General features: G+C 39.4%; 2 protein-coding genes across 3 annotated transcripts; one reads left to right on the plus strand and one right to left on the minus strand.

The window, feature by feature from the left end:
• The first annotated feature begins 742 nt into the window (after positions 1-742).
• LOC145490588 (disheveled-associated activator of morphogenesis 2-like) lies at positions 743-27,063 on the plus strand. Its single transcript, XM_081469683.1, has 18 exons — positions 743-851; positions 1,227-1,364; positions 4,844-4,955; positions 5,090-5,196; positions 5,337-5,414; positions 5,661-5,923; positions 6,573-6,651; positions 22,142-22,204; positions 22,380-22,504; positions 22,850-22,921; positions 23,079-23,168; positions 23,927-23,995; positions 24,095-24,166; positions 25,274-25,406; positions 25,628-25,680; positions 25,822-25,899; positions 26,612-26,770; positions 27,040-27,063. The coding sequence occupies exons 1-18, from the start codon at positions 743-745 to the stop codon at positions 27,061-27,063; spliced, it is 1,824 nt and encodes a 607-aa protein (XP_081325809.1).
• Positions 9,432-21,889, minus strand: LOC145489564 (cytosolic Fe-S cluster assembly factor NUBP2 homolog). Of its 2 annotated transcripts, none has more exons than XM_081468546.1 (8): positions 15,313-21,889; positions 14,815-14,931; positions 14,315-14,402; positions 13,015-13,117; positions 12,278-12,349; positions 11,761-11,843; positions 11,553-11,626; positions 9,432-10,920 (listed from the first exon to the last, which is right to left on the minus strand). In XM_081468546.1, exons 1-4 carry the CDS (start codon positions 15,350-15,352, stop codon positions 13,063-13,065), a joined length of 300 nt encoding a protein of 99 aa, XP_081324672.1. In that variant the 5' UTR covers positions 15,353-21,889; the 3' UTR covers positions 9,432-10,920; positions 11,553-11,626; positions 11,761-11,843; positions 12,278-12,349; positions 13,015-13,062. The 2 variants fall into 2 exon arrangements, with proteins under 2 accessions (XP_081324672.1, XP_081324673.1); XM_081468547.1 differs by having other exon boundaries at positions 11,761-11,863.
• Positions 27,064-27,410: the final 347 nt, after the last annotated feature.

A 27,410-nucleotide genomic window follows, 5' to 3' on the forward strand; every position in this document is an offset into this window, starting at 1 on the left:
TTTCTTCAATTTCTTTTTTCTCTTTGATGGAAAGGATGCTGACATGGCCCACTTTGGTCACGCAAACGAGTGAATTTTCGGCGGTGACGTGGGGAATCTTCTTTAATTCATACTTTAACTTCCATTCAGGGAAATTGTCAACTCTATGGGAAGTGGCTAGTTTATTACCACCAGTGCCCACTTTAATTTGGCCAGCAGGTGGGTAACATCTCGATCTAACATCACTAACGGGAGAGTCTCAGCAGCCTCTGGCGGCTTGTTATCTCGTGCCCCGCATATGCTATTCTCTTTCCAAACGGGACACTGTATAATCATGTTTTCAGTTTTCCAGGAGACTAAATTGTAATAGCCAGACTTTTTCGCTCCTCTGCCTTTCAAGCACACTCAAATGAAACAAATTCACTTAAAGAATGAGTAGAGTTAATAAATTTAATTAATTGATCGCAGATAGTTTCTTTTCTTGTGAATAAACAATCCAGCCGGCAAGATGTCCATGTGCTGGCCATATATTCATTTCACGGTTGCATTTTATCAATTTACGACAGACTGAAGTAAACATGTAACGTAGTAACGCGTTCGGATTCTATACAAAACTGACAACTGCCTAGCGCATAGCACGGTCGCGGCCTAATGGTTGCGAGCTGGACTCCGGATCGAGCGCTCCTGGTTACTAGGGCGTTGTCATGTCGTCTTCGGAAAGGCAATTTTCTTTCACACTGTCTCTCTCAACCCAGATGTATAAATGGGAGCCGGTGATTATCATCTTGTCCAGGAAAGAAGAGCAATAACCAATTTAAGCTCCAGCAAGCACGAGGACTTTGTGACGACTTACCATACCACCTACGCTAAGCGTACTGGTCGTCCTGGGGATTATCACTTCTTTTTTATGGAAATCGGAGTTAAGGGCCAGCAATTCTACAGCTAGGGTGCTATAAGCAGTAGTCTTTGAAGGAAAATCCACTCCTCCCCTGTCCTATCTTTGGATATATGTAGTACACCGATTTAGTCTGGATCCGTGCGGACTGAGAAAGCAACAAAAGGAAAATCCCGATAGAGAAAGGGAAAGTATGCCAATGAGTAATTTTCTGGTAATTTAGTCAGACATTCAGCGACTTGGCGGGGATAACGGACCGTCTCGGACTTCCCCAATTTATAATACCTCGGCCGTTTGCACCAGGGGAGTGGGTATGAATAAATATTCTGTGGCATATCCATTCGTTCTTTAGGTTCTCATGCAAATTCTATACCTGATCATTCTCTGCAGTATCAAGGAGACAAATCTAGACGAGAAAAAACTGAATTCCAAGACAATCATAGCCAGCAAACTTCAGATAAGTTGGTGTGTCGTGACCTCGTCACGTACGGTATGAATCAACCTGAATTTTCATTACTCACAACGATGCACTCACGATCAATTTATCGCTGGGGCTAAGGTTTTTAATGTTGCTTCACTTTTAATGGATTATAAGAAAGGGGCGTGCCTCTAAACCTGTAGCCAGGTAAACATTCATAGTAAGTGAATTTATCCAGACACCTTGCGTAAAGACTGGAATAGTGAGACTGCATTTAATTTTACAATTAGCTATAAATATATGCAAAATTTATTCAAGGTTCAAAGCAATTTTCAAGTGGTGTCATGAGAGACGTTGTGATTGCATTTAGAGTGACTGATAAGTTGTTTTTCTTCAGAAAAGAAGTCCAGCGACTCCATTATCCGTAATTTTCAAGATTTCTTCCACAAAATTTATAACCGTTGCCGGACCAAAATCTGATCAGTCCTGAAAAAATCACATGAAAATTTCTGATTAACGGTAAGTCTTTTCGGTTAGAATTAACTTCAGAGTCTCTAATTTCCGACTTAGAAGAAAAAAAGGTATTTATCGAAATCAAATAGCTGATTTTTACAGACACGCTTTGTTGAGACTTAAACCAGAAGTGGCCTGGTTAGTCATCTTCTCGTACGTTTTTTCTTAGTAAAAAAGCCTCAACCTTAGTATTTTTTTCTTGGTATTACTAAACTAAGGGCTGAACTTTGCAGGGATACTAAGACTTCACGATATAAAACGTGGGCAAGGAAAATACGCGGTCTGAAAAACAGGCCATTTCCGGTTGCTCCCCATATGCTTCAAATAGGACTAAGTTGTGATCACAGCCACAGGCTAACAAAAACTTCCCGTGAACTAATGTTTTTACCCATAGAAGCCTAAGGATAGGGCGTTACAAATATGGTTTTGGTTTTGTCTGAAATTAATTGTACGTCGCTAAAAGAGAGAATGAAAAGTGGCCAAAATTACACTAAAAATCAGCCTCTGGGGACCCCTGAGGGGCTGATACCCAGAACTCGGCTAAAAAAATGGTCGTTGAACCTGAAACTTTGGCATATTACATAACTCCACATAACGACTTTGTGTACCAATTTTAAGCGAAATCGGCCGACCTTCATTTCCAAGTCTGCCCCGGTCTCTCAGGCAGAAGCTCTTAAGCCCTCTCTAGAATGCCTCGTTGGTATTATTAAGCCCATATAGTTATAAATTAATAATTAATTGGTGCCATTTTTTTAGTTTCTTCCCCATAATGATGTCAATGGGATGACTTTTTCCTCAAAGTGGATTGTAATTACAAAAGCTCTAAACCATATACCACCACGTAAAAGGAAACTTCAATGGTCTTCGAAAATTTGTTTCCCCGTGCTCTCTACCGAAATAGTTCTTTCTAGCGCGCGCCATACAATGAGTGCTCCCTCCCCCTCTACTAACTATGCTCTCTTAAGCTTCCTGCCATCGATTTTACGAACTGATTTGAAGACGTTAATGCAGATTTTAAAATTTTAACCAACTTTCCAGTGGTTCAGAAATATACCGTGGTTATAGCTGGATCGAGTCCATAAGTGAGATATTTCACAATCTAAAAACTTTAATTTTATCGGTCTATTATTATTAAGTAATAATTATCACTATCATGTGATTACGGATTACATTTTTTTCAAAGAAGAAAAGAAGCTTTTCTCATAATCTCGTTTTTTTTTTTCCAGACGATTTTTCTTTCTCTAGTGTGATAACGGCCATCGTGTAAATTATTATAAAACAAGATCTTACAAACGCATTTACGTACTCGACACGCTATTCTTATCCTGAAGTTCGCACGCGTGATGAAATTCGTGGGCGCGTAGGTTCAGAAAACTCGCGCGCTTAAACTACTTACGTCACACACGTCAGAACAAATTATGACGTCATAAAGCCGACGTTTTACAAGGCGTTGCAGTTTTAAGCTCACACCGAGCTATTAGGAAACAGGGACATCGTGTAGAGTTTTTAGAAAAGCAACTTCAGCTAATTAAATGAAGGATCCTCACAAGCTTAGTTATCAATTTGGCAGCATGCAAGAGCTACGACTGGTGTCTTAAGGATGATTACAACAGACAAGGATAAAGACCTCGCTCCGGAAGGTCAGCGCAAACACTTTCTACTCATTTTCATAGTAATCTTCATAACTTCAATTCTCGCTGCATGGTGATAACCCTTTGATCAGTTTTTATTCCCTCTGCAGTTAAGCTTAAACAGTGCGCTCGCATAATACACATTTTCGGCAAGTATGTTAAACAACAAGAGTTTTAGTAAAAGAACATCAACGTGTATTAATTTGGAATATATTGTATATATACTAGTCTTTGTATCGAAATAAGAAATTTGCCCTTAGTTTATAAGAGGTGATGAAATGGTAATTAACTTAAGTGCAGAAAAAGTGTGAAAGTTGAATTTTTTTAATTGTAGTGGCGCGATAAGAGCAAACACTAATCCAGTGTCAACTTAGCTAAAATGTAATTAATTCAACGGAAAAAGAAGCCGATAGAATTGTGTGGACAGGCGATCGAAATTATCTTTTTCTTTCTACGCACTGCCGAAGAAGTACAACCTTTGATGGTGGTCAAAACGAAAATACTCTCGGATTCCTTCAGTTTCCAGCACATTCCATTTTTAGCCAACTTTCCGGGTATCGGGATGATTTCAAAGATGTTTTACTGCACATTGATTTATACAAGTTAAATGAAATGCTGCAAGGAAACTCTACTACGATAGTGAAGCGGCAAATTTCTTCACTTCAGTTATCCGGACCATTTTTGTTTTTTATCAACCAAGGAACTTTTTGACAACGGCTATTTACGATTTTGTTAATTTACATTTCGCGGCAAAATGATTCAAAGCATTCATTTAAAAAGCGATTCGTTAATCCCTAAATCCCAAATTGATTTGATCGCTGGCAAGCTGTCAATGATTTGCTTACTTACGCACTTTTGCTTGAACTCCATTCGTTCTAGAATTTCCGTGGAAGATGTTAATGAAAAATAGATACAGCAGAACCGTAATCTGCCAAATTCTGCTATCAGTTTTGAGGAAAAAAAGGTTCAGTGCTACTTATCCTTGTTTTTACTTACAGAACAAGTATTCTTAAACAGTCGTGAAACAGATTGGATGAAAAGCTACAAGAATGTCGATGTTTTCTTTTGAAAGCAACTGAGCCTGCCTTTTTAAATTAAGTTTAATCCGTAGTTTTCATTTGTTACCTTTTCTTATCTTATGTTGAACTCTTGATATAACTGACACCGACTTGTCAAGAACGTGAAAATTGGATTGAATCTAATAACTAGGCCATAATGTCGCAACGTAATGAGAATATTAACTGCAGCAATCCATTCATACGATCCCCCCCTTCCTCCCCGGGAGAGGTACTTCCATAAAAATTGGGTGGGGAAGTGCAGCCAGCTTCCCAAAATCACGTTTGTTGTCGACAGGGGAACTGAGTATTTTAAAAATTGAAATTCGGTATCTATGACTTCTGTTTTAAGCTTTCAGTCTTGTCAACATTACCATCGCCTTCATATTTCCATTCTTTCATTTTTCAGAAGTGAGGCCAAATTACTGGAATTTTATCAACAGCACCTCGGACTTTTTCAAATGGTAACTTCATTGAAGAAATTTTCGTAACTCCTGCAATTATGTAATGGTTTTGTTACAAGTTTTTTTCTTTAATCATAACAAAACCCATACCACGTGCACACTAACCGATTTTATCATAATTTGCTTTATTCCAGCAACTGGAGACTTATTCTGCCCTTTTGTTTTGTGATTCTGTTATTTTCTGCTACTTTTATCAAAAGCAATGGTGTCACCGTTGCCGTTAATATCTGGGTGTTTCCAAGTAAGAAATACATATTTTTTTCTTACTACGAATATTGTTTTTTGTTTTTGTTTTTGTTTTTTTTAATCTTGAACGCTGATAGAAATGTTCTTTGTTTAGAAACACTACCACAGTGTTCTTAATAATCGTTTTTTCAACAGGTTTTGCTGCGCTGGCTTACTGTATGGGTTCCGTTTCCGTTGAGCTACAAAAATGGATATCCACGCTCATACATCCAGGTAATACTGAATGGCAATTATGAAATATGTACTCAACACCACACGTGTACAATTGGTGAAGACTACGTGAAGGACATAACGTTGCTAATAGTAACAAGAACACTGACATAGCATGATAACAGCAGAAAACGGACTTAACTTTACACGGTAACTGAATAATAACAACATTAGCCTACATGTGAGAACCTACATTTGTTTTAAAAACAGAAGGTGTTGGTTTTAATTTTTAGTTGAAATGAATCCTTACTTTTGAGATTTCGTCTTTCTTACAAGCGGATTTTTACTGTAGTGCTTTTGATTTCAATCTTTACACAGACTTCTGGCACAATAATCATGGACGGCCATTTGTTCCAGTTGCACCTGCCCCACCCCCACCACCACCATCTGCACCTCCCCCTCCTCCTCCAAACACGCTGAACGGACACAAACGGGAGGGGGTGGACTGCAGGAAACTGTCCTGGGAACAGCTCAGCCCAGACGTTGTGAATAGGGACACCATTTGGAAAAAGGTAATCTTACGTTGCTAATTTCTGATTTTTTTAAAAGTTTTTCTGAATGTTGTTCAACCGCTTTAGGAAGTACACTTTGAAAAAAAGCTTCGACGTAAGTTCATTGCTTTTATTGTTGAAGTTAACTCTCCAATATTTGTGCCAAGAAGTCAGTATCGTGAGCTCCACACTTAGCCTTATTCTTGTTAGAGAAAAGAGGAGTCAAAAATATTTATTTCACGACTAAGTTAGTTCAAATCGAGGGCCCATAACTAAAATCAATAACCTCTTGGACTGCTCCAATGCCTATCCAATATTCTCTACGTTTTGGACCGGGCACTGTTTCGAATGATCCCGCAAGGTAACTCTTGAAGATTTTCTGGTTCATGTAGTTCCAGTCGTGCAATAAATCTCTTATTAACCAAGCCTGCTCGGTCCTGCTCGGAACCGTACTGGGAGAATATCGGCCTCGGTCTTTTTTGTACGTACTGTCGAGACTTTGGGCCGATATTCTCCCAATACGACCCTTGCTCTTGGTTAAGAAGGTATACATATACAAGGTACCCGAAATCTATTTAAGAAAAGAATGTTGTATCATTGCCCCTTAGAAACAAAAATTAGTAAGGTGAGAAAATAAATTAATAGTACTCTTAAATTAATATTTTACCAGGTTAGAAAACATTTGCCTTTGGAGGGTATTCTCGATTCAGAAGATATAATAAAGGAATTTTCAGTCAGACCATCCACAGGTACATCAAATATTACTACATTAAAAATAATGCTGTTTTTAGAAGTTGGTAGATCCTGCAATACGTTATGTGTTACAATGACAGAAAACCTTAACGTTTAAGTACACTCCATTGACTCCAGCCGCTTCTGTTTGTTGTTCTTAACTCATGTAGTCCAAACTATATGTAATCAGTATAGCGCTATTTAACAGTACATGAACCAAGGAGCATAGGCGTACATGGTGGGGAGGGAGGGAGGGGGGGGGAGGCAAAGGGGGGCTGCAGCCCCCCACAGCCACGGAAATTACGTAATTTTTCGGACAAAACGATCATGATTCGGGCAACGACACTTGAGAGAAAACATTTCAAAATAATGCTTTTTCTTGAATCTCTGTGTGATTAGACGCCCGACCGGGAGTCTGTTGTCCGTCAAGTGACCTGAGGTTTTTTGTTAGCTACAAGTCGTTTAAATGTGTACCGTGGAAATCCACGATAAGGATATTATCTACTTTCCCAATTTTCTATCAACGAAACAAGGACACGAATCAAAGCGAACGAAGACCAAGCCTTTTGTTTTTGTGGAGGCACTGAAAAGAGCCTTTTTGAGTGTCTTAACCGTGGGGTGCTTTAATTTCTTTCTTGAATTTTTCTTTGGGTGTGTCTGGAAAACCCGAATAGCGAATAGCGATCGCGAATAGTCCCGAATAAAATGTAGGGCTAAACACGCTTTTTTAAAGTTATTGATCTTTTTTGAAAACTTTTACGGTGCCTGTTACATTTTTTCCTGTCGGGAGAACTCGAAAAAGCTGTGGAAACACTCGCCTAAGGCTCGTGTTCCCACAGCGTTTCTCGCTCTCCGAAATTTCCACCCGTGTTTCTACTAAACAATTAGATTATGAGCTCGAGATTTCTACCGCGCGATAAAAATCGAGAGCCAATAATCTAATTGTTTTAGCATAAATCTACCAGTCGTTCAAAACTTTATCTAAATCCTCTTCACAGACACTTCGAAAACGCCAAGATGCGGCCGTCATTTTGTCAACAAGGGCACACTGCTATGCTACTCACTATCTATCACAGAATAGACAGTGAGTAGCGTAGCCAATCAGAGAACAGCATTCGTGATAGAACGCTAGTAGATTTATAATAAAACTCGATAGAAACACGGTACATGTTTTCTATTTCTTAAATGAAACATGGTTTTTTGACCAATCAGAGCGCGCGCAGGGTCCAATCTATATTATAACTATAAACCAAAACAATTTTGCTCCGCGCAAAAAGGCCTGGGTACGAGTTTTAGCACTACAGTGTTACGCACGACATGTAGGTAGCGGTTTTCATTGTAAGGTTGCGTAAGAGATGACAACAGTAGACGAAGGTAAAATATTCATTCTTTTCATTCCTTTATTAACTGTCTTCCTACTCAACAAGATTGTGTGCTCCCTGTAGACATACCTAACTTCGACCGGCTGTTACTTTACTCAAATTGAAGCAGCTTGCGACGAAACTACTTAAGCAAAATTCCAACAGACATAAACGTATTGAGTTGTGGGCCAAAAGCATAAAAAAGGTCCGGAATTGCGGACGCCATTTCCCCAGCGCTACATCCGCAAAAATCCTCACAGCATGTAGGCGCCTGTGCTTAACGCGTGTGCCGCATTGGATGACGCAAATTGTTTTAAAAATAGCAAAATTGTCCCAGCTCATAGGGACAGCCCCAATACTAAAAATAGCGCGCGCTTACGGTCTCCGTCCCCGGTTATGGCTCCTGATTGGACTTTATGGCAACATTGAAACAGATTCCTTGCGCGGTTCAGAGGTAAACTTACGTCTCTCACAAAGTGACAAAACGTTTACTGTAACTGACGTTTTTTCACAAAAAAGGCTCTCAGGCGTTGAGAAGGGTAATGTGACAGGGAAACTTCCCAAACTCTGCAGATTTCATGGGTTTTCATGTGTTTGGTTCTTTCAAGTCTCAAGTTAGGTAACGCTGTTTACTTCCAATAATGTCTTCTTGTTTAAATGGGTTTTGAAATCGATATTAATATGAAGTGGTTTTGTGGAATTTTTTTTTTTGTTCTTTTTTTTTGGAATATCAAAACCGAAAAAACGCTACGATCATTACTGGCAACAGAATAAGACCATGCTATTGCGTGAAGAGTCGATGTCATAATTAAATTGGTTCTTGTTATAAAACGAGTCAGAAAAATTATCCAAAATCAACACTAATCTGCCGTTTACCGTTAGCTACTATTACAGACTGCATGATGTTTAGCTGTCTTGCTGGGAACAGTTTCATGTAGTTCTAACAAACAAAGTCACTGATCAACTGTTAAAATCAAACCTTGATAAAAGTTGGCTTGATATCACATTTCCCAGGGTGAAACAAACTCTATTTTTTTTTTCGCTGTTCATCGTAACCCGACAAACTTTTTAGATTAACCTTATCATTTAACTTTTAAGAGTCCACTGAGTGCTGCTACCTCCAGGGGCTTTTAATTCACCCTTACGCACTAAACCACTAAATTAAAAACAAATCAAGAAGTCTGGCTTCCCTGCCTTAGTTTCTCTTACGCGTAAAAGTAACTCAAGCGTTGATTATTCACGTGAGCCCATGGTCATCCCCTCCTTCTACTCCATATCATCTTTCCAGGACGCCTTGGAAAAACGACTACCGTAAATCCTCGAATTAGCGCCCCCCTCGAATAAGCCCCCCTCCTATCGGCCGAAATTTTAAATAAGCGCCCCCCCCCCGCTTCGAATAAGCGAACCCCTTCTCCCCCCGATTTTGTGGACGAGTAATGAGACAAAAAAGGATGTATAGTTTTCATCATGTAGTATTAGATTTGTGCATTGTTTCAGTTTGTGAACACGTTAAGTGAACACGTTGAACACGTTAAGTACTAACGGTGCCGCGATTTAAACTTTTATGTCAATAAACAGAAGACGATGTATTTAAAAAAAAAAATGATCATGTCAGGCCACGATTTGGGAAAAATTAAATAAGCGCCTCCCTTCGAATAAACGTCCTCCTCGAATAAGCGCCCCCGTCTTCTCCTAAATTTGAAATAAGTGCCCCGGGTGCTAATTCGAAGATTTACGGTAGTTTAATATGCAATTCTAACAATCACAAAATACCATGCTGAGGCAGTACCACTTGCATTTATTTCCATTTTTTTTTTTCATTGCCCTTTCAGCTGCAACATTTTATGAGTTTCTGAACAAAGAATCTTAGGTGTATTATTGGCCATGTAGAATTATGATGTGCAACTATCTGGATTAGGAAAGACCTCATTTAAAATATTTTTCTTAATAGAGATCATTTCTGCAACAGTCTGCTTGCCAAAATCACTAAAGTATAATCACTTAACATCATCTTGCAAGGGAAAAACTGCATTCAAATCTTATTTCAACACACAGTTACACTAATATATACAACTACAAAACTAGTTTCATTTATGACCCCTTAATTTGGTAACCATAACAAATTTAAATCCAAGGTGACTTCATGTAACCATGCATGAAATATAAACCTTGATACCACATGCTAAACTAATATTTTCATTTTTATTTCTACTTATTTATTTATCTATTTACTGGTTTATTTCTATGTTACTATTATTGTTTCTATCGGGTTATATTATTGTCAGTTGTTATTATTCTGTATCAAGTAATATTCTTCATGCATGGTTACATGAAGTCATCCCAAATTCAAATCTTTACTGGCAACCAACTGAAGAGGTCACAGACAAAGCAAGTCTTGAAGTGGCATATACTATGTAACTGTGTATCGAAGGAAAATTCAAACGAAGCTTTTCCCAAAACAAGATGCTGTTCAGTAATCATACTTTCTTGCTTTAACAAGTAGAACTTTTTGAAGGAGGCTATTGTCCGTGGTTTATATGCTCCCACAACAATGCAATGCTTGGTTTAAGTGAGTGGTAAAAGCGTCCATAGAGGAGTGAAGCTGTATTTTTCTTTGTCTTCTTCCTTGATGACTAGAGCAGGGCTTGAAAAAAGTGCTGTCCAGTTGTCCGGGACAAGTAGATTTTGCTACTGGGCAAGTTACTTTTCATTCTCACTCAGCTAATGGGCGAAGGCTCGGGCAAGTCGTCCTCCAAGTAAATAACACTTGTTCCTTCAATCACGGACCTCCATTGCTTTCCATTTGTAACAGTTTGGAAGTGATTACATTTACTGCATTTAGTGTTGGTGAGTTAGGAAACAAGTCAATGAAGGCTTGGCCATCTCCTAAGGATTGCATTAGACTGGGATCCAGTGGAATAGAAACTACAAAGAAGGGAAAAAAATATTCTATCAAGATCTAAAAGCAAGATATAGTTAGAAGACTCTCCTCCGTGATAACTGACTGATTTCAATGTCAAATTGAACACATCACATCAGTGAGAATTTTCTGCAATTTGTAATGACTCCTGGACTAGATCACAAACAATCTGTTAATCTGCTATGTGATAAGCTTGACACAAAAAATAATTTGGTTGACATTCCTTATTAAGCTTCCAGCAAAGAAGACCTTTGCATTTTCAGACAACATACTTCATTGCTTTTTTGATTTAACAAATAAAGAAGTTTAAGCTGTGTATTACACTGTGACAAAACACGATGGGCATTTGAGAACACGAAGGAAATGTAGAAAACATGAACCGCAGGTGAATGATGTAGAGGTAATGTGGTGAAAAACAATAATCACGCTTTTTGTTTGTTTTATACCCTGATTAAAAAAAAATGGGGTTTTGACCAATCAGAACATGTGCAGGATCCTTTCTATATTATAAATACTAATATAGACGAGTGCAACAAATAGTGGGAAAAGACCATTTTCCACAAAACATGATCTAGCTTGCCCCTAACCCCTCCATCCCCCTTCCTGTGTAGTCACTGATGTTAATAAGTATTTTTACCTAAAAATGGAACATCATAGCTCTTTGCCAAGGCTTCACCTCCTGCTTTTGAAAATGCATGCATTTGTACATTCCTAAAAAAAGAAAGTGGAATATTATTACATATTATGAAGATGAAGAAGTGAACTTTCCGAGATCCAAAGGCTTATTAATAATAATTATTGACAGCAATAAATTCGAAAGCTTATAATAAATACTTTATGCATACCTGAGGAGTAGTGATAAGAATTGCTCCATCTGGATTATAATGTCACGGGATTTCTACTACTGTAATGTGCTCATCAGATGTCCCTGGATTGAACAAAACCAATCTAAGAACAGGGCAATAATGTTAGGATTACACTGCATACTGCAAAATGAGATGTGTACAATTGCACTATCAGCAAAGTTAACAATAAAGAGTATATCTACTCTGATCAAGGGAGGTCAATTACAGTCTCCTAGTATGGAGTATTGTTCCCTCCCCCTTAATCTCCTTAATATAATATCCCTGTCTTTTTGCAGTTCAGGTTGCCCAACAACTTGTTGGTACTCATTTCTCCTCCTATGTGATGGGAGCCACTGCAAGTCAAGTCTCTCATCAATCACCTAAGAACGCAGTACAAAGACCCATAGAATCCAGGCCTATTGATCTAGAGTGTATGACATTAACCACTGGGCCACTGTACCTCACACATCAGCACATCACAAGCCTCTGAAAATTACATTTTATATTGTTATCATACCTGGAGGTGTATCCATAATCTGGCAATCCAGGTCACCCTAACACACATCTGATAGAAACTGCTTGATCATTGCTGAAAAAAAAAACAAAAAAAAAACATACCGGTAACTGTCACGTTAGAACTCAAGGAAGTCTGCCGGAACATCAGTTTGAAAGTGTTTGTAGCACTCTATAGAATTTGCTCCATTTTAAAAATCATTAATAAAATTACATTGCAGACAGTATGGTGCACTGGCCTGGAACAAAGTTGTTTCAAAATAATAGTAAAACATTTCATATATTGCTGATTTCATTTTCCTTTTCATTCAAAAGCCCAGAAAAGCCACAATGTTTTCAAAATAATTTGGCTGCATAACTTTTGTTACAGTTCAAATTGTTACACTGTAGATCCAGTGATGACCAGCTGTAGTATCGCTTAAAATATTTTGTAATATATATCAACTAGACATAATACTGCCCCCAAAAAAGAGAAGTAAGTAGTGTTTGCTCACTATCAACAAAGCCTAATTATAACTACCTTTACTTGGAAACCATTTTTTGAGGTTTCCTACATTTCGAACTAAGGTAATTTTGTGCATTACATAAAATAACTCAACATGTGGTGCCATAGCTCCTTGAAGTGATTTCAGTAGAATTTCACAAATGGTGAGACACTCAGATCTAGCTTTGATTGCCAAGCTTGAGAAGGTCAAGGTAAGTCAAAAAATATATAAGCAAAGAGCATAAAGGACTAAATACCATTTTTCTTAGATCCCCTCCACACAACGACATCATCCCAGTTCGTTATTAAACAAGAAACCAAGTGTCATAACAGCCAGTCGTCGGTCCTTGTCCGTGTAAACTGGAACCCAGGTAAAACGAAAGGTTTAGGTGATCTTTAGAACATACTTGTAAACACCTTTAGCAAAGGCAATAGACCAGCTTTGATGACAACAACATATCAGCTGACATTATAAAAAAAAATTTAGAAAGTGAGGTACAGTATATGAAAAGTATGATAATTAATACACAGGAGCATTTATACTGCAAATATTATATAAATTTTGTGAATTAAAGAAGTTTCCAAGATCAAGCAAGTTCACAAAAGTTCCAAGGAAGTGGGGCAGTGGCCCCTGACAGACCAGCATTCCATGTAGAGGAAGCTACAATACTTCAAGTCAGTTTCTTGCTATCACACTGGAGATAAGGAATTCTCCTGTAATGAGCCACTTAAGTTCATAGACACCCTTTTACTGTTACATAACAAACACAAGTATGAGTGTTGTTACACAATGCAAATGAAAGTATATGCATGATTTAGTGAATGGCTCCCACGAAACGGCAGGTATATTTTGCAGGTTGCAGGTTGCAGGTTGCAGGTTAAAATTTAATTATAACTGGAAAACCACTGGTACTTAAGAGAAATGTACAGGTGGTAGACTTACCATGACTGTTACATGACGCCGTTTACAATCGCTCAGAAAGGTGGTTTCCACCTAAGTGCCAAACTGGCCGAAGCGATGGGAGGAGAGTATATTCCTTATGATTTTAAGCCTGCAATGAATTATAATTGTTTTTGAAGAAACATCTGAAATATCATCTGAAATATCTGCTGAATTTGGTTTCTTCCCTGTGAGTACCAAAATGAAAGCACACTGAGCTTGTGCTAGTATATTCCGTTGGTTAAAATCTTATACTATTTCATTTCTTTATTTATTTGCTTCATTTGTGATAGCAATCTTCTGTTGTTGAGGGAAGACCCAAGCCAAATCTGGAATCAATGGAAACATCTGTGGAGTGGCCATCCAGATGGCTTTGAAGAGATTTCACTGGTCTCTGCGTGTCGATCGATAAGTACTTATAGCGGATCGATCGTGTTTTCACTAATTGAAAGAGGTGAACTACTTTATGTAAGAACCCCTGACGAGTATATAGGTTATTAATTATTTTTAGTGCCAGTGGTTTTCCAGTTATAATTACATTTCAACCTGCAACCTGCAAAATATACCTGCTGCCCATAGAATGGCTTCTGAAGATGACCCTTTATGTTATTACTTACCCAGCACAACACTGGTGTATATCTTTTCCCTCTAAATTCACCATCTTTGGAATACTTCGTCCACATAAGTCACCATCCAGTATGCCAACTTGGAAGATAACGAGAAAACACAAAGATTAGCCATCTGTTGTGATCAAGGTAGTACTGCTGTAACAATACATTCTTGAAGACACTTCTTCACAGATTTTCTCCAGGGTGACTCTGGGGTAGGGTGGGGAAAGACAGAAGGTGCTGGGGGGATGGCAAAGTGAACATTTTGAATCCAAGAAAGGATTTTTCCTTAAGTGTCACCAGCTCACATATCATGTGGCCAATACTGTAAATATTCTGATAACAAATCTCTCTCCCAAACATAAAACACGAAAACAAGACCAATCCAAAACATAGAAACTTGTCTGATAAAGCTTCTCCCCCCTCCCCCCAGCCCCTCCCACTGCGTATGAATCAATGACTTAATGCGAGTAAAGGTAAGTCAACAAAACGTAAAGATTTCAGTTTACCTTCTTTCCTTTGTTGTAAAGAGTCCATGCTGTCTGTGTCATAAACTCCTCCTTTACCAACTAGAATTGCGTGCTTGATAGATTTTAACACTTCTTCGAGAGTTTGATCTGACTGACCTGAAATTTTTTGTTCAGCAGTTGTTCATTTTAAGTACAATTATTCAAAATGGTGGCTAGAGGCTGTACAGGATGAACATAAGCGGAAGTTGTGTGTCATTTAAGTATGCTAGCAGCTATAAATAGTACTCATTTCAAATATTATTTTCAAGGTTAGTCCATTTTAGGGTAGTCCATTTGGGTAGTCCATGGACTGGGGAGTCAGTGTTTTGTCCATCACCGTCTCTTCAGACAAGAAGGAAGTGACGGCACATTTTCCAGCACTTTTCCATAGAGGAAGCTAGAATTTATTCGAAAAAATAACATAAGAGGACTTATACTTCGGCCTAGTTTTACTTTAAATAGGAATTTTTAACACATTCGTTGCAAGACAGTACTCACCGTCCGCCATCTTGAATTTGAGAAGGAAACTGCTGTTCATCCTCTGGTACAGTCGGCTCAAGAAGCTTTCCAGCTAGCTGAAAGGGAGCTGAAAGGTCATTGTCGACGCGATAGTTTCAAGCGAAAGTTTACATCAAGAGGTAAACTTTCGCCCGAAAATGTTGCGTCATCCGAAAATATCGCGTCGTCCCGACTAACTGCCCCTGGGTCTCCGAAGATGCTGAAAGGATGGCGTCAAATGTCAGTCATCTTCCGCGCTCAGCCTAATCGCCCGGGGATTCAGCTGAGGGTGGGAGATGACTGGCATTTCAGGTTACTGAAAGATATGTGCAAAACCACAAATGAAGTCAGGGACCGCGGAGGGGGAGGAAGGGCTATAGCCCTACCGCTTACTTGCTTGGGTTGAATTGTTTAGGGCTACAGTCCAGATGACATGAATAATGTACGAATTTTGCTACTGGAAAGTAACAAAACGACGGAACAGTGATCCCTTATGGAATAGTTATATCCCACAAGTCATTTGAATTTTTCGGTATAAACACAGCCTTAAGGCGAGTGTGTATACTAAGAAAATACGAGTGTCTTGTGGGATATTCCGCGGTATACCACTCAAAAGCGACAGTCGGATTACCGAAGATGCTCGAAAAAGTATGATTTTCCTAGAGGTTACCAAAGGTTACCAGAGATGTTCTCTTTACTGAATTAGTCAGATTTCTGAAGATGGTCTTTTTTGGCAGTAAATCGATTTTCCGAACTACTCGGATTTCCGAAGACATTCTGCACATGCTTCGACAGAGCTCGTCTTGCCGAAATAGTGGATTTCCGAAGATGTTCGACACTCTTCGATTCTCTCAGAGGTTGCCAAAGATGTTTCATTTGCCGAATTAGCCGAATATCCGAAGATTATCTTCTTTGGAAGTATACTCGATTTTTTCGAATCACTCGGATTTCCGCGGAGATTACCGAAGGTTACCGAAGATGTTCTCTTTGTCGAATTAGTCGGATTTCCAGATATTGACTTCTTCGACAATGTTCGATTTGCTATATAAGTCGTATTTCCGAAGCTATTCTGCGCATGATTTGACAGTGCTCGAATTGCCAAATTTGTCGGATTTCCGAAGATGTTCGACAAAGATCGCCGAAGATGCTCTTTTCGCCGAACTAGGCGGACTTCTTCGCAGTGCTCGATTTGCCGAATTAGTCGGATGACCGAAGATGTTCGACAACGTTCCATTTTTCTAGGAGGTCCGAAGTTTTCCGAAGGTCACAAAAGATCGGACGAGTAAATAATGAATGATACCGTGAGTGAGTTCCTGTCTTCATTTCCAGGTCTACAGTGTGTTTAGGTACAGTTTGGAGGATTCAAACACCCATAACAAGACTTCGATTAACTCCGGAATAAACGTGGTATAAGCCCAATCAAAAGTTAGAAATAGAGAGCTATTTTTCACGCATTCCAAGGCTCTACAGCTCTAAATTGCTTGACATAGCTACACATTGGCCTATATAGCTATACAAAACAATACACTTTCATACAATTGAGCTGATAAAGCACTACCGAGAGCCCTACATCTTCCTGATAGTAACATAAAGTCCTTAGTAAACTCATATAACCATATATAACAGCTATATATAACCAAACTTTAAGCTTGGTTACATTCCAGAAAATAACTTTAAAGTACAATGTCATTCAAAACTTTACAAAGTCCTACGGAACCATACATAATTAGATATTCCCTATTGTTTTACATAGTCCAACATAGCATTACATGTAGGTTAAGGTCAAGAGGACTGGATATTAGCCAAGTTCTTTGTTCGTTGGGGCCAGGAAATCGCACAAGCTTCGTCGTAGAGAACATCGCAAGGACGCAGCAAGCAACTTTTTTCTGTCCTATGTAATTTATAACAAGTCAATAAACTGTTTAGAAAAAACAAAAGAAAATAATTAGTAACTTAACTACAAACCCACAAATTTTAGCGTAACTTCAGCTCTATCCACAAATTTTCTTTTCATGAAGTTCTTCTCATTTTCGATTAACCCAATAACTGAATATTTCTTCTTCATGCAGAAAATAGAAAGGCAACATGCAAACGCTGCCTTAGCACACCTGTCCACTTTGATGTAAGAAAGACTCCAACCAGTCTTTATCCATGGCATGCATTGGGTGAAGCATTAATTCAATATATACAAACTACTCCTGACCTTATCAGTGCTTCTAGAGGTAACAAATGTAATATCAGTTCAATAGCCAATGGCATTGTTGTTGTATAGGAACATGAATTGCTTAAACAAAAAGCTAAACAGAAAATAGAGGTTCATCTGCTCCATTCGAGGTTGATCATACAATCGGATATTGTGTCCACATTTCTTCCTTCCTCCGAGTTACTGAGAAGTACAACTAGCTCTCGAAAAACCCGGATCAAGTGTTTATTAATTCTTCTAGAATTTTGACTGCAGAAAAAACAAAAACAAAAACAAAAAAAACAGAAACGACAGCCAGCAAACCCAGCTTGAAATACAGACACAGCCCTCGGGGGGTCCATATGAGGACATATGAAGTCAGAAGCGCTGAGGCAGTACAGGAACGGTCAGAAATCAACCACCCTATTCCAACACTCCATCCAGACTCATGCTTCCGGTGGATTGTCGCATGGTACTCATGATACATGCGTGCTGTGTCCAACAGGATAGGTTTCCAACTTGCGAGCACGGAATGACTAGTCGACCTCTCGACTGCTACCACCCCTCTGGACGTGAAAGTAAAACAAGCACTAAGAGGAGCGCACGAAACTCTCCACCCAGCTTAGGAATGCGTGATTGCCTTCTGCGATCATTCCGATTTCAAAATGGACTTTTTATTAGCTCGTTTTAGCACTGATCTCGGATTTTTCTAAGAAACAAGTCGTCACCTGTGTCTTTATATACTTATCCTATCGTTACCAGAATTGTTCACAGCCGGGTTGCTGTCAGGAAATACTTTTCCGCATTCCATCTTACTGGATTTTTCTAAGAAACAAGTCGATACCTCTGTCCTTATTTACTTATCCTATCGTTATCAGAATTTTCCACAGTCGGGTTCCTCTCAGGAAAGACTTTTCCGCTTTCCATCCCACTGTCCGAGGCATTTCTCCGGCCAGGAATCACTCCAGTTTTTCCACAGTGCGGATCCTTATAAGCCACATCTGAACCAGGCTGATGATCAGTAGACTGCCGGGGTTGCGACACCGATATGCATGTACGTACTGCACAGTAATCAGCCCTTCAAGGACTAATCTAGGGAAAAAAAGGTGTTTAGATTAATAATTTACGAAGGAAAATTAAGTTTTAAGGTTTCATAATTACATTTTGTCTTCGGTCTCTTCGTGTCTTATCACAAAGAGTTTTTTTTTAAAAAATGAAACTTATTTACGAAGGGTAAATGTGCGAGAGTCATCTCCTCGGATAAAGTAACTGCTTTCCATGCACTCGATTTCTAACTCAAGCATTTTAATATAATTTTCAGATTATTGTTCCACGGTACTGGTGTTGAAGCTTTTCTAGGAAAATTAAACATCGAGTTTTTGCTGACACTTTGAATTGTTGTTGAGCCCGAAAGTCACTGAGAGTGACTTTCTTAAGAGATTGTTTAGTCTTTCAATGTATCATATGACCAGTAAAATGTCAAGAAATGGTTCTAGAATAAAGTTCAATCTATTTGCTGATTATACAGAATGAGAACCTTGTGCTTACCTCTAAGAAGGCTTTTTCCATTGCCTTACCTCTCTTATCTGTCTCCGCATACTTGAACATGGTGTCTGTATCTCAATGTCTCACCGGTGAAGAAGAAATTAAGGCGGATTACATCGTTCAGCACCGTTTATCCTGTTTGTCGGTTGCCACTAAAGATTACTGCAGCACAGTTCTGAAATGTCCTTAGTGGCGAGAACCACAGAGTTCAGCGACGCTTGAGTCAAACCGTTTGAAGGAACGTTGCCTCTTGTCAAGCGAGCTTTCAGTCTCATGGCTTCAAGAAACCTTTTTACGTGAAATGGCAACATTGCTCAATGTTTAAACAAACCTCGCTGTATCCTTTTAAAGCTTCGCTCCCATTAGTAAAGGTCAGCAAACCTGACGCGAAGTGGATACAGCTCAAACTGAACTAAACGTTGGTTGGGAATTTGAAAATGAAATTTGGCTAAGGTGCGCATGGACAAAGGAAACTGCGTGGTTAATTTTGCGTTTCATTATCAAATGTGCGAATTCCTCGCGTATAGCAAGGAATTAAAAAGTTTCAAATCAGCGCATTTAAGTTTTCATTACATCATTTACATAACAGGCAAAGTCTTACTTCAGAGACCACTAATTGCCTCTTAATTCCCTTGGCGTTAGTTTCTTAATATACAGGTGCATTTTTCATTTTGCTTTTGACCGCACCACATTACGTTTAATTTCCCACGCTTAAAAGCGCGGGAAAACGGAAGATGGAGCCGTGGCGATGCCACAAGCGTTTAAACTCACGTGCACGTGGTCCAGCGAATGAAGATCCCCCGAAGCCCCGAATCAAATCGCTCGACATTCGGCGACCAAAGCGATTTGATGTTAGACAAGCATCCATGATGGTACGTGTGGGAGATTTTTACACGACGTATCTATGCACGATTAAAAAAATATATATGCGGGCTTTGACGAGGAAAACAAACGGAGAATGCCTCCGTCGACGCGACTGCGCATGGCCGGCGATATTCGTTTCAGCAATTCTTTAGTTCGTTCAAAGGCACAACTTCTCTTCCGGCTTAGCAATTAAAAGTTAATCTCATGACAAACGAAGGCGAAGACATAAAAAAGTAAAGTCCTTCAAGCACAAGTATCAGGGAGTTTGGCTACTACCCTCCTCCTAATTGGATGGGATACTAGTCCTTTGCAGGGGTACCCCCGGCATTCTGTAAGGTTGCCCCGATAATTAAGTCTGTATCAGGCCAGTGGCTCCTACAGCCGGTGCTTATTCAGTGGCATGAAACGACTAGCAGTATTTTCCTCTGGATGGGACGTTAGCCCATCCCCGGGTTACCCGGGTGGAGAGAGGGATTGTGAGAGTAAAGTGTCCTGCCCAAGAACACATACGCATCACAATCAACCGAACAAATGTCATAAATTTAAACGTCATACATTTGTCTGCAATTTTTTCCCCCGCGAACCGCGTCTACCCGGCCAAATTTACAAACAAATGTATGGAAAACTAGAAAAATTAGCTGAGCGTCTTCTAGCCAAGCCGCATCCTTCAAACTTGGTAAATACAATCTTCTACCTAGTAATTCACAAATTTCGTAAAATTCAAGTTTGGAAAAAGTTATTTGCCATCGGATTCCCATACAAACACTGTGGTTTCTGAGCGCTTTGCCTACCCACCGAGATGGCGTCGACAACCGTGATAAGGTCTATTGTACTTAAAGTACAGTACATGGACGACATGTTTACACAAATCCAGTCATTTTACGACAACTATTTTCCACAAACTCCTTCTGACGCACCCATTTTCTACTGGAAATCTGGAAAACAAACAAAAATTTCGTTTTTCCTTGCCACACACTTCACGTTGCTGTCACGCTTGTGTCACGCGGGGTGTCTGCCACATGGCACACGTAGGGTTTCTGGAAAACCCGAATAGCGAATAGTCGCGAATAGCGAACAGCGAATAGTCCCGAATAGCGAATAGCGAATAGTACGAATAGTGCGAATAGTCTCGAATAGTGCGAATAGTGGCGAATAGCCTCGAACGGTGGCGAATAGTAGCAAATAGTGGCAAATAGTGACAAATCGTAGCAAATAGGGTACCCAGTATCTCCCAGTCAACCTCGCAGCAACGTAGGATGGGATTTTCCCGCTAAAAAGCACAGACGCTTATTAGGACAAAAGGTGTTCCTAAACGTAATTTCTTCTGTTTTAACCGCTGCAAAAGCGTAAATACGTCTTTATTAGGTTATCCTTGTGTTTTCTGTTTTCTTAATGACGGCGATGGACAGCCCTAGCCTGAGTCCGGAGACGAAAAGGTAATAAATTCACTGAAATTCTGTTGCTTATTTGGATAAGTAATTAACGTAGGATATTAGATCTAAAGGGGTGACTATTGACGACTATTCGTCACTATTCGCCACTTTTCGCCACTGTTCGCCACTATTCGCACTATTAGAGACTATTCGCACTATTCGGGACTATTCGCTATTCGCTGTTCGCTATTCGCGACTATTCGCTATTCGCTATTCGGGTTTTCCAGACACCCCATCTTGAAACACACGTTTCTGTTACTGATCAGCCGATCTCTGAACGAACGCCATGAAAGGAAGAAATTTTTCTTTTAATAAGTTTTATATTTTACTCGATTGAGACTGTTCATAGAGGTCATTGAGTATGTAAGCTTTCAATGTAACTTTGTTTTGTGAGCGTTTTTGTTTTTCACACAATTTGAGTGCGTTCAACACTCACACATTCGGGTATTGCTTAATTTTTTCGGGCAAGAAGGTCTCCGCCCCCACCCCCCAAGTCCGAAGGTGCTCGTACGCCTATGCCAAGGGGTTTAGCGCTTTAATGGTACCTTAATCCTTCTCTATCATAGTGCTTGAGATCTTGGGTAACAAATCTGCACTGAGTGATTAGCCATTTATGGAGTATTATACTAAAAATGCAGCGGAACGGTTAGCGGCGAGAATCTTTGCTGAACGAGAAAGAGCCATACGTAGTTCTGCCCTGATCCGTAATGAGCGCTGCAGAATGAGTAGTAAAAAAGGAAATTATTAGAGGCATTTTACTATTTTGCATGACTGACATCGGCTATATGGTTTTTTTCCCCTACAGGGACATTACGGAAAAAAGCCAAAAGAGAAAATGCGTTAGCAGAGAAAAAGATTTTCAACATCTGTAAGTATATTAGATCTGCAAGAGACGTGAGGTTATCAGATTCTGCGCGCTGTGAAACTTTCGTTGAAACGTGGAACAGTGAGATTGTGTGCAGCATTTACATGACTGAACTTTTTGTCTTTGTAGAAATGGTTTTTACACGCTGTCATCAATTGGTTTCCATCATCTTTTTCAGCAATCGTCTTGACGCATTACAAACTGAAGGCAGAAGAAGTAGCGCAATGCCTAACAACTGGTACTTCTCACTTGACATCCGATGTGCTTAGACAATTATTGGCATTTGCCCCAGATGATAGAGAGGTACACATACCTTCACGGAATTCAAACAACAAATGTGTATTTTGAATTGAATGAAGCTTAGGTTTTTGTCAGTGAGTTGTGGTAAAAGTTGAAGTACAAGTTGACGCTTCCTTAGGTCAGAAATTAATTAAAGATCTTGTCAGCTGGCGGCGGTATTCTTCATTTACTCTTTTATAGAATCGAAGTTGTTCAATACTTAGGAAAATGTTTCCCTGGAAGAAAGTTCCTTGAATTGAGCGGTTGATAAGAAGATGGTATCGCGCGGATGCTTCATTTTTCGGGGAGTAGGGGAGACGTTGAGAGATACTGATCATTGTTTTTAGGAATTTTTTGTCGTTTTTTTAGGCAAGAGCTTTAAGAAAACGCGAACGGGAAAACGAATCTTCACTGGAACCAGCTGAGCGCTTCTATCTTCAGGTATTGTAGTGTAAACCAAATTGTTTGTAATGTTTCCAGGCCAAGACGAAACTGTATCTGACAACTTGCATTGCTAGAGCTAGAGGTTATTATGTTAAGCAACAGTGCAGGTGTATAATGAGCTATAATGAACTCACAAGTACATTTCTCTTTGCAGATTGCATCTTCGGTGTCTTCTTATAAAGAAAGACTTCGTACAGTACTGCTCAAGGCCCAGTTCCAAGAAAGGATCGCGCAAATAAAACCAGTAAGAAATTTAACAAAGAAAAAGTTAAGCTATTCATAAATAACAAAAAATGTTAATGATTGTGATGATGATGACGATGATGATGATGATGACGACAAAGAAGATGACCCCCTGCTGTTCTGACCACGTCCACGCCAATAAGCAAAGTTTCTTTTATCCCATTGCCTCAGAGATATCGGTGTACAGTCTAAGTATTATACGCTTATCTTCGTAACCCCAGGACACATGACTACCTGAGACTCGATGTAAAAAACGTTCCACAACCGATGACGTAATTCTACAGAGATCCATGTAGTGTCTCCGATTGGCCTGTTTCCATAGCATTAAAATTCCAAACCGAGTAGCCAACTGATCAGATACTGATCAGATAACTGTAGAAGGTCTGGGGCATGGCTTTACTGATAGGCCTGCCATGAGAATATACCTTTCCCAAATTCCACTTCAATGCATACGTATGATCAATATAATATTGGGCGGATATTTTCATACGTTTGCTGTATTTTTGTGAACCCTGGCCTCGACTAGACGCTGTTGTTTGTTGGAATGCGGGAAAAGTCAATTGGTCAAAATTTTAACTATCAAATTCTGAAACCTGCAAAATGTACTGATAGCTGAAAAATAGGCTAAAAATTTAAGATACCTGAGACTCTACCTACCCCAACTAAACTCTCAAGACAGCCATCTGTTGCATGTTAGTTAAGAGCCAAGTAATCGTACCTAGAATTGTATTTATTTATTTATTTATTTTTGTTTTTCAGCATCTTGAAACAGTCATTACCGCTTGCCAGGAACTCATGTCCAGTGAAAAGCTTGCAACCTTTATTGAGGTATGAGGAAATTGAGCAAGTCTATCCACCACATATTTAACAGACACTGTACCAAAATGATTTCACTACTGAACAGACTATATTTTGGTCTGCCCATAGCTTGTCCTCACAATGGGAAACATAATGAATGGAAGCGACACTTGTGCTTTTAAGATAACGTTTGTTACAAAGGTAAGTGTAAGAGATGTGGTATATATTAGTAATGTGTTGCTCCTCAGTCTTATCACGTTGCCCGGGCAATTAAATCCTTCTGGGTCGAATGTCACTGTCCGTTTAAAGCAAAGTTTCTTGGCCGAGAATACGACACAGTGATCGAAACAGAACAACAACAACAACAACAACAACAACAACAACAATAATAATAACAACAACAACAACAAACTTTATTCGCTCTTGTACTTACATTTCTTATATATCTGACCGACACACATGCACACTTAATAGACCACTTGTTCCAGAATGCAACACACTAATTAAGGGCGGACGGGCGCTATACGCTGATTGTGACTCAGTGTTTTAGAAATCGGCGAGACAGAACAGAATAGGGTGTTGTGTTCTTGCGAAAGACCTGTCACTCTTAAATTACCTCTCTCCGCCCTAGCTGGAGCAAAAACGATCGAGTGCCAGGAAACGGTGAGAGGTTGCATACTAGAAAGGGCGCAGCATCTACAAATCTCGTTTGAGCCGGAGCGTTGGCATGGTTATCACATGTTCTTTCTTCCCTCTCCCTTCTTCCCTTCCCAGTACCCCCATGTAGGGTATCTGTATTTGTGTTGCTTATTTTGCAAATGTTCCAACTACGTTTGTCGAAGCGCTACTGTTGCAGTCTTCCCTTGTTTACTGAGAAACCGTTGTTAAATTGTTGTTGTGGCTTAGCCGCTCTTCAAGGCAGCCAGATCCAAATACGCTCTTCCGATGTTAAACTTCCGGGGGCGAGGAACCCATATAAAAAGGATTGGTGCCCGTGGGAAATTTTGAAAAGAGCACCTAAGAGGTACCAAGACCTTGCTTTGTGGGCGTGGCTTGAAATGTTTTTCACCCCCTAAGAGATACCAATTCTAAAATAACACATTATCTCTGTCGTATTTTTTTCGGCTCAGTACCCTGAAAGTTGCCGCAAAAGCTTCCACTGTGGACCTTTTGAGGCTGAACACCCTAGAATTACCAAAACCGTGTTTTTAACCCTAAAAGTACGACGAGCATCCCCGTTCTTTGTATATGTGAGTCCTCGGGGTTAAGTTCCTTCACTAACACTTTGTTTCTTTTCTCTTTGCCCAGCTGATGGATTATAAATCATCGGTGAACAAAGCCACTTCAGTGTTAGACTATCTTACTAGGGTTATCATCACCAAATGTCCAAACATTGCGGCATTACAGGATGATCTTAAACACGTGGGACAGGCATCGCAAGGTCCGTACATGTAAATTTGTAGTATTGAAGTCATTCCACAACGATCATATTTATCTAGGAAACAAAAATTCAACTTAGGCAAATAATACAACCAAACAAGATGACAAACAATAAGTGACAAATCAAACTTGAATGTAAAAACATGTCTCGTAATTGAAGGATCGCTGACGTTAGTTCATTTTCCATTTCAACGTTACTATCTATGTATAATTTGATTTCAGTTCCATTCAAGTCACTAGACAAGGAAATATGCGAGCTGTCCACTGAAATCGAGGTGAGGAAGGTTTAAACATTTCAGCGCAATGAATACAGTCATGTGTACCATTACTCCAAATATGGCATGTGTTGGATGCCTTTCACGCATTTTATGAACTCTGCTTTTACGTAACCTGATTTCAAATACTGCTTCTGTTAGGTTCTGGAAGAAGATGTTGAGAAAATAAATAATGACTGCGTAAAAGAGGATGGAGACTCTTTCCGCGCCAGTATCGAAGTATCCTTTTGAATTTGCGTTACTGATTAGAACTGCATGAGTGCCCGTGCATTATAGGCAGTGCGCGCTTGCAGTTTTCCGCGCGTCAAGACAAGTGTATCGTAGTGTCTGCAAACGCATTTTACAATTTTTTTGTCTGCACAAGTCCGATGATTATTTACGGTCATCATTTCTGCCTGTCTATACGGGAAAGATACGCTTAAATAGCTATCAAACGACGGGACGAGATGCAAACTGTGGTAGGGGGCTTTCGCAATGTAGACTATAACATCGAAGACGGCGCTTAGTAAATATTGCCGAATATTGAATATATCTACCTTTTGTACCTGCGACGCGATCTGTTCAGTGGGCAGTCGGTCTAAAAACCCTGGTGCTTAATCTAGATATGCCATGCTAGTGATCAATTCCAGTAGGAAATACTTAACATTAGCCGCCGTGGTTCGCGTTCTCCAAAAGACGCAGAATTTGGCCATTTCACGTTTTTGCATGTTGTCTTACGGAGAACAGTTATTAAATATCCAAAGATTTAAAACGCACGTGAAAAACGTGCGTTTTATGTTACAGACGAATTAAACGGTTTTTCGCGTACACCCGGGGATATAGTCTTAATTTTCCTAGAAGTACTGATCACGATTGTAAGATTCTTGAGAGACCAATGAAACATTAAGGTGTTGTAATCGAGTCATAGCGAAATTCTTAACAAATGTTTTAGCTGTTTGCTGTCTCCGCAAAAGAAGAGCTTAGAGACGTGTTGTCAATGCGGAAGAATGCAAAAAAGAAGTTCAACCTCCTTGTTCAGTATTTCGGAGAGGATTCCAACAAACCTGAAGAGTTCTTTGGTATTTTTGCCACATTGCTACACCAATTTGAGGTAAATTGTACATTGTGTATTCAATTTAAAATAGGCAATGTCGTTTCCTGGCAACATGAATCGTCTCACGACTTTCTTTTTTTCGAAAATTCATATCAAGTTGTCAGTTAATTTAACTGGAACTGAAGCTAGCAGTAGAGGCTATTAATCCGACCATCAACAGGTTGCCAAGGCTTGTTTACGTCAGTACCAAAAAGACTAATCAAGTGGAAGATATATCTGAATACTGTTTTACCCGTGACTAAATATTTATTCATTTGTTGTTTTAGGATGTGTTGAGGACATACAAGTGAAGAAACGAGTTTTAAATGAAGAGATCAGGCAATGGACATTAATTATATTAAAACGCGCACTGTAATTTTTTCTAACCTGAAACTTGAAATTGAGCAGTTGGTTTAAAATCGGGTTAGACCCAACAGCTCTATCTCTCTCAAAAACCATTCACGATGCCATCTTCGATTTTGAAATATAACAATATTTTTATTATTCCTTACGTACGCATGACATATTTTGACACGTAATAAAAGAAGCAACTATTTTATTCTATAAGATGAAACGATATTTATGGCCAAGAAGTCAACATTCAAAGATTGTTAATTTTGTAAATACGTTGAAAATAAAGGCCGAGCTACTATAAGAG

This window comes from Orbicella franksi, chromosome 6 (genome assembly GCF_964199315.1).
Source record: "Orbicella franksi chromosome 6, jaOrbFran1.1, whole genome shotgun sequence".
Taxonomy (NCBI): domain Eukaryota; kingdom Metazoa; phylum Cnidaria; class Anthozoa; order Scleractinia; family Merulinidae; genus Orbicella; species Orbicella franksi.